Raw genomic sequence first — 19,928 nt, 5'->3', positions numbered from 1 at the left:
TTTAAAGGTCTACAAAGCATGGCGCAATGGAACTTCCTTTATGAGGAGGACACATTCAGTATATCGTCTAGATGTGGAGAAGGCCACTGGGGAATGATCAAGTGTGCATCCCATCGACCCGCATCCTCTTCCCCATTACCCTGACATTTCATCCCTACATTTAATTCCAGGCCTTTCTAAAGAGCAGGTAATAGTGCAGAGGGGTACAGGGACCCAGAATTAAGCAGTTTTACACCGAAGGGTAATTTGGTGTGATAAATGTGCCGTCGCTGGTAACTAATAATACATATTTTAAGTAGCAGCGGCACGGCTCCGCGGCCCAGTAAAGGTAGCATCATTATTAATGTGGGAGTCGCTGCGTGTTTTAGTCAGGGTTACGGCACCAAGGTCAGAGCTACGTTTCACTGAATTAAAAGCCATTTTGAGCTATGGCACTCCTAATCAACTCGGACCTAAAGGTGCATAGCTCAGTTATAATGAGGCACCAATGAATTTAAATAAACAGCAAGATCTAGTGATTTATAAAGGCAATGTGCTATCCTTATAGCTCGTTAGCCATGACGGATACTCTTTATTCTCCGGGCCTCTTTACCCACAGGACCCTGAGCTTTTAACCAAGTAATGTCTGCCTCCATTGTCAGCGGATACGCATTCGGAGCAGGACACTTATCCCCGTCATTATAAAAAGTGGAGACACAATACAAGAGTAATGGTAATGTATGCCATCCAAATAGGTGATTTTTTTCCTCCCCCCTCCTCCGTTTTCACCGATGTAAAAACTACCCCAGAGTTTTTGGTCCATGAATTCATCATCATATTTTCACAAAGGGTTTTTCATATATCCTAAAAGGAAGCATAATCCTTGATAGTGGAAATGTTTTGCATTTAAAGGGGTACTTTTGGTCGGGGAATTGATGGTGATGTTTGGGGGGGCTGTAGAGAAAGGAAAGTTCTAGTTTTTAGAGTGATCACTTATATAAATTATAATATTTTCATGACTGAAAAGTCAGTGGCTTATTTCAACTACTTTACTCTGAAATAATAGAAACTTCCGCAGTCAATGCGCCACCATTAATATGCTGATTAGGAACTTTCTAGAATAATGATGTTTGATGCTCAGACTCTCCTTCCTCCACATTTTAGGAATTAATTCTTAAGCAGTCCCCTGTCTCTTAGCAAGAGTAACTATTTTTCACTTTTATTTCTCCTTTTCTTTTCCAATATTGATCTGGCCTGTTGCAATCACAGGTATTGCTCCTGGCTCTGCATTTCTTACTCTAATGACCAAGGGAGGATAGTTAATACTTCAGCCGGGGCCAGACAGGGCAGTGAGGCGTGCACATGTAGCCGCCTCTGGCCGCCCCCCTGCTGCTCCTGTTGGGGCATGCCAGGGCATTAGCCACTTCATCAGGTTCTTTGTTGCCCGCCTCTCTTTTGTGTCGCCCTTGAAGGACGTTGCAAGCAAAGCCATGGCTGCAGCCTCCTCTTAACGTCTTGATACAGCTTATTCAGGGGACTTTCTGAGAAATCAATGGCTTAGGACGGGCTTTTTTTTTTCTGGCTTCAGGATGTGTTTCTCTCTCACTGATTCCAGCTCAAGCTGCTCACCTCATGTTAAGAATGACTGCTTTTATCGCTGTACATTTTATTGCATCTATTTAATTAAAGAGAGTCTTCCTTTTAAAAGAATAATTTAACTATGGGAATTACTGCAGGGTAAAGACTAGTATTCTACCACTGAGAGGAGTAATCGGTTCAGTTGTACATGAGCAGGTACCGTATCCTGATATGCACTACAATTTTCTTTGTATGTGGCAATACCTGAGGCCATTCTGAATTTAAATTGACATCAAATATTTTCATTTTCCAAAGGACAAAAGTGTTGACTCACCTCCAAAATACACTTGTTTGATTTCCCATGTGAACATAGTACACAGTGACACCCATAGCTTTCACCATTCAGAGACTCACTCACTCAGCCTCTCACTGTGCTCCGCATTTCAGAGTAATTTTCACTCCTGACACCACGGCTCTGCCTACCTGCCAATTTCTGTCTCAGTTCCTGAATGGGTGATTTGTAAAGCCATGTTCACCTCAACACTCAGAAGATTTACTCAGGAGTGAGCTTGCCAGGTGTTTGATCTGTCAGTTCGCTCTGTGTTCACAAAGTTGCTGAAGGGAAAGTAATAGCCAGACTCAGACAGTTGACTCAGCCAACTGAGTTGCTTATGGAGTTATAATGGAATACATATGGTCGTTAGTTGGGGTGGGAATCACAGATGAACTCACAATACAATACTTTTACAATAAAGGTAATTCTGTGATACACTATGGATCACAAAAAAATAATCAATGACAGCCATTCCCAAACTTAAGAATGCCATGACCCAATTTGAAATCTGAAAATCTTCCGCGGCCCACCCAACAATTATATCACAACTCTGATCAACATATGACACTAAGCTGAAGTATTTCCCTATATATTTTTTATTTGATAAACACAACAATTGTATGTGAACATAGGCCTATGGCAATGCTGTGTAAATTATTAATCCATCCACATACACGTTACAATTTGTCAAGCAACAAATGTAAGAAATCAAGTGCAAATAGTGAATCGTTAAGCCGGTATCTTGGCGGTTTGACACTGGATAATAAAACACTTTTACCTAAAATTTCAAAATATCCAAGCCAATATCAACATGAAGAAAAAACAGACAGAAAATATAATTTTAACAATGAATCAGGCCAACACTTGTATATCATTCAATACATGCATTCCGATGCAGTATTACAATCCATCACAGCTGGGCTCATTGTCGTGTAATGTTTTGAGGTGTTTAACAGCACAAAATAAAGTGCTCACTCTTACAAGTCCATAAATTGACATTAACACAAGATTTACTCCAGTCTGTGTCGGACCACCTGCAAACAGTTTATGTCGATACACTGGATATGAATCACACGTTGGGTAACGTTACATGGTGTCACCTGCAACTCACCTAATGAGAAGGGTGATGTTAGTGCATAACAGCTGTCAAAGTCTTAATGTCTGGCTGAATGGATGTCTGCTTTAGGCAGAGATCAAGCGCCTCCCAGCATAGCACACAGACAGGCAGGAGTTTGTCTTCTGGTCCCACACTTGTAAATCCCAGCGATAGGTACTCACTTGAGTACTTTCTATGAATCCTTATTTTTGTTTTCACGGATTCATTTTGGTCTTGTGATGATTTGCTTGTTGAGGTTGATTCTCCGTTAACTTCTTTTCTTTTGCGATAGTCACTGCTTCATTTTAACTCTTTCCCCGCCAATGATGAGGTATTCCATCAATTAAAATTCCCCGCCAATGACCAGATATAAGATAGTTCTGGATCAAAAATAGCTCAGATAAATGAAGAATAACACATAATTTAAATCCCATGACTTTATTTTATTAGTTCTGATTACTTTTTAAAAAATGCAAATGCATTTTATGGTAATTTTAAACTTTTAAACTTAATTACAAAATTGAAAATTTTGATTTATTTATTGTAAATGACTTCTCGCGGCCCACCTGCAGTACCCTGATGAACCACCAGGGGGCTGTGCCCCATACATTAGGAATCACTGATCTATGATATATCACGATATCTGTAACTGAAGAAGAAAGAAAAAAATATTTCAAAGAGCAGGAAATAATCAAATAATGTACGATGTTTATTAACAGTACATTAGTTTCACAGAAAAGAAATGCCACCAAGTATAAATATCAGAACACTGCTAACTGTAGCCTCAACTGCAGGAGGCAACAAAGAGGCAACATCGTGCTAATAACCCAAAGATTTATTCCTTTTCAGTGGCAGTATACACAACACATGACCCGTCGATAACTAACTGTGCTATATTCAGAACTTTACAAGATATTCATGGCTGACGAGTGATGATGGTAACGTTAACATGGTAAACATCTGGACTACAGCTACGTACTGACACTCCCCCCCCCCCCATACACACACTGGAGAGCTAGCTCAGCTACAACACAGGTACCACACAGAAACCTTTACAAAGGGCCGTGAATGTGCCTCTAGTGGCTGTCGAAGCTCCAGCACGGACACAGAGAGTCTGACAGCAGCTGGTTATTTTGCTTGCATTTCTTCTCTGTTGTCAACTTCAATTGGCGTTTACCTGACTGTCACCAGCCTGTTCAGCGCCTACAGAAGGAGGTGGAGGGTAGTGGCATTCTGGTAGTGGTAAGCCAAAGTAGCTGAACCAATTCTGAGCGGTCCTTGTTTCAAAAAAATGTATCGATACTTAGCGCTAATGTATCCATAACGTATTGCAAGTGTAAATATTGCAATATGTTGCCATATCAACTTTTTGTCCCACCCTTAGTTGATTTGTATATTGCAACAACAAAAGCTGGTATTATCTCTTGAAACCATTTTACTTTCTGTTGGAAGCTGGTTTGCTGTAGTTCTTTTCATTGAAGAGCATGGCTTTCACATGCCAAAAGGCTATGAATCTGTGTGCTTTAAACCTACACACATAGCTGTGTGTATGCACTGTTGTCTCTTCAACTTATGTCTTATATTTGGCTGCACTTCTCCTAGCTTTTTATTTTCCTGGTTACGCTCCCTCCTTCCTGTTATTGTGGTTTATAAACAAGCTGTAGTTGTTTTTTGGGCTGGAGGTCGTTGATTTGTCTGCCTTTCTCCGTAGGTACTTGAGGTCACCATGGCCCTGGAAGCATCAAGCTTCGAAAATGAGAAGCCACGCTCGGCTCCCCCGCTGGCGACCGGGAGCACCCCTTGCCCGCGCCCGCCCTGATGATTAATGCCACCCCCGTCCAGCCACAAACCTTTCTGCCTCAGATAATGCCAGGCAGCAAGCACGGCTGACACTTTTAATGTATAATTAAGTAGAAAAAGTCAGCACTGGCTATGCAAATTTTATAAAATGATAAATGACGCTGTACAGCAGCAGGGATTGATTTGGTGTAAATGAAACTAATTAAGGAAATGTCAAACATAATTAATAAAACAGGTTTAAGCTGCAAAACATTGTCAATTGAATGAATGAGGAGGCATTGGCTCCCATTGTTCAGGCTTTATTTAGGTCTTGTGTTTAGCTTGTTCCCTGCTCCAGAATGCTCTCTCCCCTCCTCACACCCTCCACCACCAATTCCCTGAGAGGGGGAAAATAAATTTGCTTGTCTCTCCGCTGACTGTAGAAATTAATTGCTGAAATCTTGTCCCATCCAAGTGTTACATTCACACGCAGGACATTAACATAACTAATTTGAAAGAGCTCAAATGACTGCATAATGGAGCTCCGTCACCATGCATGACAGTCGCTGGTCATACCAAATTAGCTTGGTTTTATAATTGAAAATTTTCCCCCCCTTTCTAATTTTTACACCATTTCCCTCCTCTTTCTTCATCTAGTTTTTCTCCTCTTCCTTGCTCCTCTTCCCTCCGTGGTATCGTTCCTTTCCGTTCCGTTTTCTTGATAAGAACAAAGGTTTTATAATTTACAAAAAGAGTGCTTGACCTATAATTAGAGAAGAGGAGTGAGGGGAGAGGAGGGGGAGTGCCAAGTGGTGGCGGCAGAGTCAGATCCTTAGTCCTGGTAATGATGCTGGAGACCTTGTGGCCCCCGGGGAGGCAGAAGAATAATGGGATGGGCTATTTTTATGGGGGAGCAAAGCAATGGGCCACCAGCCGCTGGGATGCTGGTGCCTGGGTATGGTGCAGAGCAGCAGGGGCTAGCAGAGGGCTAGTGGGGGGCAAAGGAGGGTGAACACTCAACCTGCCAGACTGCCAGCTCTCAGCCCTGCCCATCAGTTCTGTACGTCAGCCTGATGCACCGCTGTCGGACTCCGTGCCCCCGCGCCAGCCGCTGCCCTTGCCGCAGAGAGAGAAAACTGAGTGGCTGGGTGGATGGGTGGGTTGGAGGGGGGTAGAAACATCTGCCACTCTGAGAATAACAGAGGACTTAAAGATACAAGGTGAGGGAGGGGGGGGATCACAATGAAGTGGTGTATCTGGATAGTCCGATAAATACACATTAATGGCCACAGATATGAAAATCTGGATCAAATAATATTGGAAAAGTCATTGGTTGGCTTTGTTTGCTAATCAGTCTTTGTAAAGACTGCTAAAATATCTAAATACTTAACTTCTAAAGTTTGTAGCAGTCAACTGGAGTTTTATATCCCACGCATTTTGCACTTTTGTAATCTAAAACTAAAATATCTAAAACTAAATGCTATTTATTGCAATGTACTGTTTGACCCAAGTTTGGCGCTAACACAGATATCGTTAATAATGTGCTTGAGTGCAGACTTCTGCAGAAGACCTACGGCTGCCAATATTTTGTGTTATGGTTCCACACACTCTTAAGCACCGCTATTTATCATACTCCCACATAATAATTCTCTAGAGTTAAAGGAGCAAAAGAAAACAACAACAACAAAAAAAAAGTATAGGAACAAAAGAAAACAAAAAATACAAAACAAGAAAATAAAACTCTGGAACAGTCACAATCTTTATTCCCATTGCTTTTTCATTCTCATCTTTATTTCATTACTCCAGCGAGGACTCTTTTGCTTGTAAAAGTAAACTTAAATCCTGGACTCCTGTACTGTTTTTGTATTCTTTATGCATGACAGTAACATCACCACAGCAACCATACCCCCACCATCAGCCACAGAGCTAAAATGATTTTTAAATCAATGCCCTGCTGCTGATGTATTTAAGGATTTCGGTGTTTAAAAGCGTGGTCCTTTAACGGATGTCCTTTCATTATAGTATTTTTGTTACCCATTATTCCCGTGACCAGAGAAACCATACATAGACTGGAAATTAGCAGTAGTTCATAATGAGTGTGGTCGGTCCACTGAGCTGTATGTTCTGAGTTGAGCACAAGGATATAATTTCATGTGAATTATTACCATGTGCATTTCTCCAGGAGCACTTAAAAGCTTATAACGTACCCATGTATCAGAGGTGGCGTTTCTTTCTGGTGCCCGAGATGGAGCTGAAGTTATAGTCTCTTGTGTTTATTGCTTGGTTTTGTTCTGCTGGAAAGGGCATCAAAGCTGACTACGTTGTGCTGTACATTCTGTAGTTTAGTTCATGCTTGGCTACAGTAAACAGAACCAAAAATAGTATTATAGCTCTGCATGGTGTTAAAAACTGTTCTGAACAATTAAAAGCTACAATGCCATACATACATATTATACCAGTCAAAAGTTTGTTGTTAGTTTCTCATTCAAGTGAATGGGAAGGTGTGTCCAAACTGACTGGTACTGTATATGTATATACATTGCAAGCAGAATCTAAGCAAATGCCTTTATCTTAGTTGCACAATATATACTGTTGTAAATCCACCTGTGTGTAGAACATGTTTTATTTATACAGGAAAAATGGGCAAAACTGAGGTATAAATATCACAAGCACATATTCTACAATTGCTTGATCTCAGATTATGTTGGCAAGGGATACTATTGCCCAACAATACAACAGACAGAGCTTCTTACAGCTGGATAAAAGTGCGGACAGTTGGGTGATGAAAGCAGCGACCACTCACAACATTTTTACATTACAAGCTTTCTGTGACATTTTCAAATTTTGCATAAGTGTAATCTTATAAATGAATTCCCAAAAAAGCGCACTGCCAACATTGGTATATGGTGTATAATACGTATATAGTATACATAAAAGTACACACACATATACAGTCTCTCTTTCTCTCCTACACACACACTCACCCCCCGTCAAACACACAAACACTCTTCCCCACCACACAATATTTATATTTTTATCAGAAGTATTTATCACCCCTCACTCATGTGTAATACACTTATTTATCTTTTTACTACTTATGTGTAACACTGCACCTGCGCATCATTGTGCAATATAATGTATGTATATATGTATATTTCTCTTTCATTTTATTATATATTCTAATTGGAACTAGAGCTCGAAGAAGCCAAATTTTGCTGCTTTCAATATTGCCATCTACTGTGTTGCTGTGCATGTAACAATAAAATCTCTTGAATTTCTTGAATCTTGAATTTTGATAAAGTCATGAACATCCTCTATTAGAATAAGCATTGCATTCCTGTTCCTGTGATAACAGCAACATCTATTATAAATCCCTTAAACTATGCAGTACATCTCTAAAAATCTATGATCAGTTATGCACATTTCCCCTAAAGTTTCCAAGTGGTATTTCACCTTTTGTGTTATTTTCTTTCACACATTTTGCTACAACTCTTTCCGACTACCCAACTCTTAAAATGCCAAGGGTCATGAGTCAAACATATGCAGCACGGATTACAATTTATTACCCCACATTTGCCTGATAATTTTTCTCTTTTGACAAGCTTAGGTAAATCATATAACCTACTCTATAATGTATGAGAACTCAGCTGGCTTGATGAGTAAAGTCTGTTGCTATTGGCTGTTACCCCTGTGGTGTTTGAGTTCCCATAAGACCAATAAGGCTTGTCTGTGTTCCAACATGACTTGGATCACTGCAGGAAAAGGTAGAGGTTCAGGTATTTATAGAAACCATATGCAAATGGATCAGTGCCATGTTGGATTGTTAGAACAGAGAGGTGATAGTTAAATACATGTACATAGAAGGAGAATATATATATATAGGCTTCTCCTTCTCTTTGAGACAAGTCTAATCAGTTAGGAAGACCTCCCCTTCTCATTTCATTTGAATATATTCAGCTTGGACTTGACTAAATGTCTCTCCCCTCCCATGCATCGTATTCCTTCCTGCTGAAGGTTCATTATTTTACAGCAGGGTGTGTGAGAGGTGGCCCCAGTCTCTGGACTCTCTGTTGAGGCTGTATTAATCAAACTTCACACAGCGGGGAAGGGTCCACCCACTGACATGGCACTGCTCACTCTACACTTGAGGACAAAAGGGAAAACACACAACCTAAGCTGTTAGTGTGAAACATCTAGTCTTTTGAAGATAATTGCTTTTAATTATTTTCACATCAACAATCATAGGACATGCTCACAGAGTATTTTACAGCATTGTTAATTCATTTCAGTTGATTTGTCTAATAACATTGTCCTCCTTTTCTCCACAGTGGATAACAAGATCTTTGCATGGGGAAATGGCACCAGTGGACAGTAAGTACATTTCAGAAATGAAAACATCTAAATGAGCATGTGAACAGTGCTTATTACCTCCATGTTGGTGTTGTAGCACTGTTCAGACTTTCAACACCATCGGCAAAAGTGGATGAGAATGTGTAGTGATACTCAGGTATCCATTAAAGTTGAACTATCCTTGGATAGTTTTGTTCTGCCCAATGGTCATCCTAATACCTCATTGTCTTCTGACTATATACTGTACAGGTGTATATAAAACAGCAGAAAATCACCCGGACAGGCAGACAGACAAACAAACAAACAGACAGACTTACTAACATAAGTTGTTTTCCTCCTGATGAGCTTCCTTGTTAAAACTTCTCCAGCCAGGAGTCAGTCTGGCTGTAATGACATCTAAGGGCCTGGGGGCTACAGCGATTCAGTGGCCCTCAAGTACTCAAACAGCAGCACAGCAGACCTCAGAGAAATACATAAAGGAAACAAAGGCATCACTTCTCACTCTCGCATCATCTCCCATTGTCCCTTATTCTCTCACTATTGCACTCCATCTGTCTCTCTCTCTCTCTCTCTCTCTTCTCTCTTCTCTCATGATGCTTTGACCCCTCTAAGCAGGTTGAGGCTCTCCAGTGGGGAGCTTATAGTTGGAGGAGCCTATAGTTGGAGCTCCACAACACCCACTTGCAGTGCAAAGGGTGAGCATCTCCGTTACACAGCTGGCACTCTGATATCTGAAAACTCCTCAGCTCTCCTGTGTGTCTCACTGGAGGCGAGAGAGGAGAAGAGTATGAGGGAGCTGTGTAAATTTAAACTGGCAAACTTTCTGATGGAAATAGCAGTGACCCCAGAGTGGTCTTGTCTTGAGTTGAAGCATTGTTGTAATCAATACAGGCTCTCATGGGGATGGCGGGCGAGGACCTTTTGTTCCCCGTTTGTGGAAATAATGGAGAAGACTGTTATTTTTCCCAGACATGCCGCAAACTAGCAGATATGGCCAGGGCATTGCAGGTTATGACGCTGGCTCAGGGAAACAAATACAAAGAGGAGCATTTTATCAAGAAGCAAACAGCAGAGCTCTGTTTGAAGCTGCAGGGAGCTCACAGGTCACAGGAGTGCTGGGGCTGCGTTTGACCAGCTCATCTTGAAAAGGGGTCTTGGATGTTCTTTGTTCACTCACACCAGGGACACAGAGACAGAAACACAACTCTCAGCCAAAGCCTATGTAAAGTCATTTGTTCAGCTACAAATTGAGTTAGGTTCAGTTATCATTTCTTTCCCAGGAACATAAAACTGACCTTACTGAAATATGCCTATTAGACACACTTACTTTATATGTGACTCGTGTCTCTATAGGGAAAACATACTAGCAGTGCTGCAGTGGTGTAAGCTAAAAATGTCTAATGAGATTTCATGTTATATTGTTCTTCATTTCATCTATACTAAAATCAATATATTAATGAGAATATTTTTTGCAATATCAATATATATCACAGTGTAGCAAACGGGGAGAAAAATTAAATAAAAGATGATAAAAATGGATAAAAATCCTTCACTTGTAAAACAAACTACTATATATTCTACTGTATACTGTATATAATTTTAGTTTTTAGTATTTATGTTTACATTCAGTGATACTCACCAAAATGCAATATTTGTATCCTTAAGGTCTAACAGAACAGAAATATTGAATGTATTTGAAGAGCTAATTTGCAAAATCAGATATCTCCATTTTTAGTCATTTTCATATATCATGTTTTTTTTTGTTTATTGTGCATTCCAGGCAATATCAATCAGTGCGGTTGGGTTGTTTTGATTAAGTAAAAATAACTCAACAAAATACAAGTAACGTACAAATTTAATTAAACTTTATTGAAAAAGTTTTTTTTTTTCTTTTTTCAAACTTAAAGTTTGTTTTTGGGTAAAAGCAGATAACTCCACATTTCATGTTTCAGAGTCAAACAATGCCATGTAATGGATGTAAGTTTCTTCTAAGTACAACATTTAACATTCTTTAACATAAAACAAATGGGTAAAGTGCTGAAAATTGCAATAAAAACAGCCCGTTAATGGGCAATATTACACATTTACAAGATTATACCTCGGAAAATTCCAGCCAGACTACAAAACCCCTGAGTATGAACGTGCCAATGTTTTAACCTGCAGAGTGTTATTAAAGACCACAGTTGTCCTTTTTTCAAACCGCTACCACAGTGGTCGACCAGACAAGCTCATTGCAGAACTGACTCATTGAGCCTAAAGTTTGCCACAGTTTTTAGTCTACAATTAGTTCTTTGGGAACTGCACTAAACTGGAAAAACAACTACTTTACAGCATTTTATTTAGTATTCAGTGTAACGCCATATTCCATGTTACTTATTGTTACTTAGTATTTCACAGTATTCAGTTTAACTCAATAGTGTTACTCAGTGTTTTGCAGTATTCAGTGTATCACAGTTTACTATTCCACTCTGTTAAGTCATTTCAGTGTTTAATATTTCAGTACTTTCTGGAAATCTGGATTCACTGATGAGGAAAACATCACAGGCTCTTCAATTTCGTCCAAATTATCCGTCTTTAAAGACAACTTTTAGCCGAAGTTACACCAAAATTCACTTTCAGACATCACATCTTTGGCTGACCATAGTTGCTATATTGCGTCACCTGACCTTAAGACTGTGCACTGATACGCTGAACAGATTTTCGAGTTCTGTTCAAGAACAGCACTGGAGTTTAACATTTTCTGCTGTAAATCATAAACATGCAATGCTTTGATAATGGACAAAGAACGGTTTTGTGACAAAACGTATTTAGGGTTCAGAATGTGCTCTGTGTTAACAATAACTCACAATAGTCAGTTGTGATGGTGTTTATCAGTTTTTGCAAATGAACTCTTCATTCCCTTCCTCGTAAAACATTTGCTGGATTTACAATTTATATCCCTCTTTACTTGCTTGCAGTCTTCTTTTTCCCTGCCTTGTTGGAGCGTTATTGCATTACTTGGCCCATTTCAGCCACCTGTAGATCATTGGAATGGTGTGAAACCATTGGCAGGAGTGTGTATTGTGTCACCCGTGTGTGTGTGCACTAGACCAGAGGTTTTCAAACTGTGAAGCAGCGCGGGACAGATGAAGTGGGGCATGGAGGTAGAGACATGAGAAAAAGATGCTGCTTGAGGTGAAAGAGACAGGTGTATGCTGGCGTTGTAAAAACAACAGGAAGTTAGTTACTGTAGTTTCTGTCACACACAGCCACACAGGTACTTTAAAATCCTTTGTGCCTGATTACCACAATTAACATCAAAATTTGTACTTTTACTCCAGGGTCATAACTCAGTAAATCTGAACACACAGATATAATAAATACAATCTTAGAGTAACAGTTGTCTCTCTAAAAACCCCTAAACTAGACAGAATTCATAAAAAAATTTCCATAGTGCTACTAGAGGTCAGAAATTCCACAGGGTACCGTAAGTTAAACAACAGAATTCGTTCAACGATATGAATCTTATCATCTAAATATTATTGCACTGAAAATCATTAGGTGATATTAGTGAGTAATTGCTAAGCCTTGTAACTCGAACATTCTTAATGTTGTTTCAGTCGACTTGTTTGTTTTCTTTTAGACCTTTCCCCATATCTTGGAATACCGTGTACATGTTATATTTTTCTGTCTGCTTTTTCTAGGTTGGGTGACGGAAACAAGACAGTGAAGGACCGTGCAGTCGAGGTTAAGTTACCACAGGATCTGAATGCTGAAGGAAGTCACATCAATTCTGTCGTGGTTGGTGTTGCGTGTGGAAGCAGACACTCCTTCATATGGACTGAAACCGGGCTGGCCTACGGTTTTGGGAACAACTTTTATGCTCAGCTAGGCTATGACTTCCAGAGGGCTGACTTCAAAGAGCACCAGGTATGTGGATGAAACTAAACACATTTCTAAAACGATTTAAGGATGTTTAAAAAGAGAAGACAAACATTAGTGGTCCAGCAAAATGCATCTGAAGCTTCTTAGTTGTGAAAAAGTATATAGACTAAACGTTGTGCATGTTTCGGAGAACACGCTTCATATACAGTGTCCGCATCACACAAAATACTCGCAAAAATGTGCAATAATCACTTTAAACCCAGTGTGATTTTCTAATGTCCCCTTAAAACATCTACATAATCTCTACAGTATAATATCATTAGTTTTTAAATCATTGTTGTGAGAGAGAGAGAGGGAGAGAGAGGGAGGGGGGGCTGATGGAGGCAGGCCTGTGTGATGGATACCTCAAGGGCCTGGATGGCTCTTTGCTGGTTGTCTCTCTCTATCTCTGTCCTTACATGGCTTACTATACAGAAGCATGCTGCTGAACCATACAAATCCGAAATTAAGTGCTGTGGAATTGAAATTGGCTCTCTTGTGAAGTGTTCCACTTGCATTGGAGCTTAATTTTGCCTACTCATATCACTTGATTCAGTCCCTCAGTCCCTCTTTTGCTCGCTGCAGTCCATCGCTCCCTCTTCCTTCTCATGCAAAATAAGCCCATTTACTGCAATGTGACAGTGTCTAGGTGAATGATTGCCACTCAACTTGATACGTGTGAATGTGCTCCTGTGCGTGTGTGTACCGGATATATTATGGTTCCGACAGATTTTTTTCCTTGCAGTTACATTAGAGTGTTGTTATACATTGAGTCCTTTAGTATTTTACACCCATATATTGTAATGAATGAATGAATGTGCGACAGAGTGTTTCAGTCCACTCTCCTTTTATGCCCAAATATTTCTTTACCTGTTCTCTTCAGTTTGGTTGATCTGTATCTCCTTGTGCTTAACTCAGGGTGAAGATATTTACTTTCAAAATTTTTCAAAATTATTGTTTACTTGCATGCTTAAAGTAATCCAAAACAAATTGAAATAAATAAAATAGTGATAGTTTAAGATGAATGTAAAAACCTTAAGGGGTTACCAAAAGACCAAAGACCAAGACCAAAAGTTACTGTAACAGCAGTATTATCATCTACAACCTAAATTGTTTTTGTCTTTTTGCCACAGTTAAGTGTTTTTGTTGGTCATTTTGCGTAACTGTAAAAGTCTGAAGTTGCTGTTTTTTATAATCAGGATACTGTTTCCTTATCACGTTGTGTGTTGTTCCTCTGGCCTTGTTGTAGCAGCTCTGTAAAACAAATTCCTAGAGAGGATGCTTTAGTGTTCTTATTCTGACTGGCCTTAAACTGGGTGCGGCGGCAGAAAGAACCCAGCCACCTGGCAGCAGTATGCAGGCCCAGGGGCCAAAGCACTCACCTCTCCTCCCTGTTAAAGGCCACTTGGATCTGCATGACTGCACCCGGCCCTCACATCTCTCTGCTAAAGCAAAGGATACTGAATGGGGGGAAAATGCAGCAGCAGTAGCAGATAATGGGACCTGGTGTTATGAGTATCCCACAGTCACCCTTTCCTCTCATTCTAGCCCTACCAATGGCCTTTGATTGCCCCAGGGAGAAGCCCAAACCCAGTCGTCTCCCTAACCTCCACATGCTTTCATCCCTGTTGCCTCCCTGTGTGTGTTTGTTCAGTAGGTCCAGACAAGCCGCCCCACCTCCAGCTATCCCCCAGACTCTATACTATATGATACTAGCTATTGTTATAAAGAATCTGTAGGTTGAAACTGCTGGCTTCACCCTTAAGGCTCAGTTTCTCCTTACCATCTGAAATAGAGTGGTAGCAGACTGCTGAGATCTGAGAAACACTATATTCTGCTCTTTATTGGCTCAGTGATAAGGTGTTGGGATTCTGCTCACACCTGTGAGCCCTTTGTTCAGGCTTGCTATGGCATTTCACCCGTAACAGACAAGGTTAGACAGAGCCCCTATTTAATGGTTTGATTGACATTATTTAATGTCACACCGTGGGGAGGTATACGTCTGTGAACGGAAATGAAAGTTAATCTTAATTTTTTTTCCTTCTCATGTCTCTGCCCTCTCCCTCTCTGTCCTCATTAGGACAATGACATTGTCACTTTCTCAGGGTTTTGAGGGATGTGTTTGTATGCAAGTAGGACAGTCCCTCTCTAGTTCTCCATGTGCTGCTATAAACATTTTGATAAGGCTTAGCAGTCACTGACTACTGTGTGTTATTGTTGTAGCTTTGGTAGTATCAAACCCGTATCATGTACCATAGGTCTGTTTGTTTTCGTGTTCAAGTTATTTTCACCCTGTATACATAGCATAGCTCAGTCGGTAAGTAGGTTAACACCTCCTAGCTGAAAATGTACCACCCATTGTCTGCATTTTTACAAAACTAGGCAAAAAGCGACTGTGGGAGCATGAAAATAAACTCTGTTCCTAAGTGTGACATGTGTGCAGCTTGAGCTTGGCACGGCATCCGTGTTCAGCCTGGCTGAGCACAACTTGTTTGAATGTCATATTTATCCCTGTGTTTTGTCAGAAAATTAACTTCCTGTGAGTTTGCGGCAGAGCCGAGCATATGGCCTCAGCTCTCTGGAGATGACAACCTAGCGGAGCGGGAGCTCGCCGGTGCCGCTGCCCTGCTCTGGCGGCAGATGCTCCGGGCTTCTCCGCGATTAAGTGGAGATCATCACTGTTTTCTTTGAGCACCGCTGTGCCTTGTACTCTGAAGTGTTCCGTTAATCACTGCCTGCCTCTCTGCCTTTTCCACACAAGCTGCCAAAGCACTCATTAAGTTTGAATCTCCCTCTCACCACTCGCTTGCTTACCAGCTCGATACATTGCGTGACTGAATCTTAGGAGTCACCCTTTCTGCAGGAACACAATGGTTTGTTGCACCTGTTTGCTAGAGGGATCATAAAAGCGATTGTGTTTTTGTGCAGGCTTGTTTGATTGGTATATGTGATTCCATAACTGGCTCTCTTCTGCGGTTCATTCATTTTTAAGGCATTGTGTACACACTGTAAAAGAAGTGTTGTTCTTTGTGCTACTGAATGTTTTCTCTGGTCTGTATGCTGATGTAGTCTGTATTTTAGTTTCTCCCCGGGCACTAAGATGCCGCCTTGTTTCCAGTACAGGCCTCTAAGGGGGGGCGAAGCCTTTTCTACACTTGTCTTCCTCCCCAATGATGCCTCTTCCTTCTCTTTCTGCATGTTATTAGGAAACACCACAAGTCACATAGAAACTGAATCTTTGTAAACCCCCCCCCCCCCCCCCCCCCCCCCCCCCCCACCCAACCTGTGTATCCCACATTCAGTTGCGTTATGCACATCTCCTACACAAGCAACCATCCATTGTTATTGTTAAACATTGTGACACGCTTTAACCCTGATTGATCTTGATCTCCAACACAAATAATAATGTGATTACAGGCTTTTCTCTGCTTCTCTCTTCACAGCAGTGGAAAATAACATTAGATATTTCCTTTCATGTTAATCGCCTTGGTTGGAAAGTATACCTCAGTGCACCAATAGGCCTCAGTAATGCCTCCTTTCTTCTAAAAAAAACATCCAAAATAACCTATTTGCAGCACACCCACACACACATTGCTTAGCTCTTTAACACCGTTATTCTGCACCCATCAAAGCCTGGCTTGCTTGTCCTGGTGCAGTGATCATTCCCCCACAATAGCGGGATGGCATTACTGTGCTTTTGAAAGCATTTGCATGGCAAAGCAATAACATGCACTTTGTAAATAAAGGAATTGATCCCGTTCATCACAGGTTGGATTTCCTGGATAAAGCTGTGGGAAAGGGATCCCTGCACCATCTTGCATCGATAAACAGAACTTGTTTCCTCATCCTCAAGTTCCTTTCGCAATAACAGTTTACTTCTTAATCTTGTCTGTCTGTCATTCTGTCAGGCAGAAACACACATGTATGCGGTTCTCTCACATACACTGATTAGTGCCAGTTTGCCTCTTTTTCAATATGTAGATATCCAGATAGAAAGCTGGCCCTATTCATTGAGTCCAAGTACCAAAATAGCAAATGCTGTTCTCAATCAATTATGAAGAAATTGGTTTGCATTGTTGGAAGAGGTTGATTAGTGACATTTTTGAAGAGGCTCTTAAAATGACAGTACTTTCAAGGATGAGTTGATGGACAGCTGGTTCAATATTCATTCTACACTGTAAGGTCAGCAATAAACAATGTTTTTTAATCATAGTTTATACAGTATGAGTGCCATGCATTTATATCCTCTGGGCTTCCATATTGTTATTCAACACAATAAACGTTTATCTCATCTACTCAGAATCAAATCTATTCACAACTGTACAAATTGCCACTGTGCTCTTGGCAAGGTGCAGCTAATTTTTAGACGAGGAAATTCCTTGTCAGGAGCAGCCAAGGGAGAAGGTGTCAGTTTGATACCACATGTACTCTAACGGCTGTGCGGGAGCATAAGCGTTCGCTGCGCTTCGGTGACGGTGCGTTTGATTTCAACACTGACCACCGGTGATGCCAACCCTGCAGTCCTCATCTGAGCTGCCTCTTGAGATGCAAACATAGACTGCCCTCCCCCACATCTCACTTCTGATGCTGAGAGAGAGAGAGAGAGAGAGAGAGAGAGAGAGAGAGAGAGACTGAGATAGGGAGAAAAGTAAGTGAGAGGCTGGCAGACAATAAAGTCGATGTATAGTGTATACTTCTATCACTTGTCTATTGTTACACTGCAGTTACAGGCTATGCAGTATGTGGGAACACAGTGTGGGAGTACAGCGACCTAAACTACTATACCCATCTCCCCTAGGTGCACCTCAAAGGACGCTTGTTCTGTTCCTCTTCTCAGGCCCTGGGCTCTGCTGAAAAATGAGAGGCAAAGCAAGTGAGAAACAGGGAAGAGAGGGAACAGAGGGAGGTAGTCTCAACTGTGTAGGAAGGCTAACCTGCCCCTCTGGAGATCCTGTGTCTTTTCAAAAGCACCAAGACAAACCAGTCTCTCTGACTACTCACTCCCTCCTCTGACTTCTTTAGCGCCACAGTGTTGAAATAGTTCTGTATGGTGACTTCTGCTACACTCTGTAACTCACTATAGGCATTTTTCATTGTTTGCTATTCTTCTTACCATTAGATGCTATGCAAACTTTGCATTTGGAATATGCATTATTTTCTCTGTGTGAGAGAGAGAATATGGTTTTTGTGACCTTGTTTTAGTTTGAGTCATATGCCCCACTGTTTCCTAATATGCCCCTAGTGTATGTAATGCTGAAAGCACATTTATTACACATCAATAATTCTGTACATTTCCTTCTGGAAAACTAATTCTCATAATAGGATTTTGTCAATGTGATTTGAATAATGATCTCAAAACATCCCATTTTAGGCTACTTAACTAAATAGAATATTACTGATTGCAACACTTATTCATGGTTGGGGTTTTGGTAACCTTCTTTTCTGTTTCTTGCCAACAGCCAATTTTCTCTCAATTAAAGCATGATATTAGCACTCAGTAGGGCATAAACAGAAATAACCGTACACTACTGAATATCATGCCTTGATTATGAGCTTAAGAGTGGGTGTACAGATGGATCCAGTTTCCATACTCCTATTAGAGTGTTTGTGTTTTTTTTATGTGTGTCTGTGAGAGAAAGGGAGAGGAAATCACTGCCTGCAATAATGCAATGTGCAGGAGCGTGTGTATGTACAAAGCAGGACGTTATCAGCTTTATCCTATTAAAACCTCTGGAAAGGGAGGGCAGGGGGAAGTGAAAGACAAAAGTCGCAGGTATAGTAAGAAGAAAAAGTATATCATTACATTGAAAGCTAGTCAGTGGTGATGCCAGTTGGCCAAAGTTAGCAGGAAGCTGTCCTAGTAAATGGCAGCAGCTGCTCGCAGTTCGAGAGAGCATGTCCCAGTCAGAGGAGAAAAGCGATGGCATCTACATTAATACTACCTTAATGGCCCATCTGGCGCTCCGTAGGGTCCCTGGCTGCGCCACCGACTCATAGGCGTTTGACAGGCAGTCTCCAGCGCACCAGACGCGCATGGCATGCCAAATGGCGGGGAGACGCCTCCGTGGCGCACAGATCTGTCAAACTCTCGCTGACGCTGTAGTCACACAGGCAAGGGAAGTTAAGGCAAGTTTTCACACGTGATTGGTTCTTGACATGGATGGGGGAGAGGGAGGGGGCAGGAGGAGAATGACTGGCTTGTCTATCTCTCTCCTCCACACACCCTCTTCAAATGCACACATATGCACACACTCACAGGGTGCACAGATAATCACACACACCTTCACACATACACAACACACTTCATACTAGATGCTAAGCAGCCATGACCAGATTAAACCTCACTGAGAAAGCCAGGTTAAGATTAGCCAGTGGTGGATTCACTCTGCTCTGATGGCAAATTGAGATAACAAATATTATTTTTGCTGCAAGTCACAGCCTCTCCCTGTAAACAAATACTGGAACAAATTACTTCATTGGAAGAAATTGTGGAAGGTCTTATCAAAACACCACAGGGGTTTCTGGCTATAATTGGCATAATTGGTTGATAGAGAAGGCTGCAGTCCATGATGTGGCACAGTGATGCACTTTATGAGAACTGACTGATCATGGCTTTAGGTCTATAGATTGCCTTTTCAGATTTATAAAGATACTGTGCAAGAAGAGTTTTACTTAATATGCAAACATAGGACATTGTAGGGTTCACTGGTGTGTTGTATTTGCTTGGGAAATGTTTGGAAAATGCACTAGTGTGTCAAAAAGAATTACATGTGGGTCGTTCTTAGTAAATGACAAGAGTTACTTTATCTATAATGAAGCAATCAGAGTCATTTAGAATAATTCTGAGTTAAAATCAAACTGTTGCCTTTGCTCACCATCTTGTGACCGAGGTTTAAACTCAGCTAATAA

At 41.0% G+C, this 19,928-nt stretch overlaps 1 protein-coding gene across 7 annotated transcripts in view; it reads left to right on the top strand.

The window, feature by feature from the left end:
- Positions 1 to 19,928, top strand: part of LOC122994588 (probable E3 ubiquitin-protein ligase HERC2) — a 335,049-nt gene that overhangs the window by 47,604 nt on the left and 267,517 nt on the right. For all 7 annotated transcript variants that reach the window (XM_044369347.1, XM_044369354.1, XM_044369372.1 and 4 more), the window contains 2 exons: positions 9,095 to 9,137; positions 12,800 to 13,025. In XM_044369347.1, the coding sequence (XP_044225282.1) occupies positions 9,095 to 9,137; positions 12,800 to 13,025 (269 nt within the window). The remainder of the gene's footprint in view (positions 1 to 9,094; positions 9,138 to 12,799; positions 13,026 to 19,928) is intronic.

Source organism: Thunnus albacares, chromosome 2, assembly GCF_914725855.1.
Source record: "Thunnus albacares chromosome 2, fThuAlb1.1, whole genome shotgun sequence".
Lineage (NCBI taxonomy): Eukaryota > Metazoa > Chordata > Actinopteri > Scombriformes > Scombridae > Thunnus > Thunnus albacares.
The sequence above is the reverse complement of the archived record's forward strand: the minus strand, read 5'-3'. Positions and strand labels throughout refer to the sequence as shown.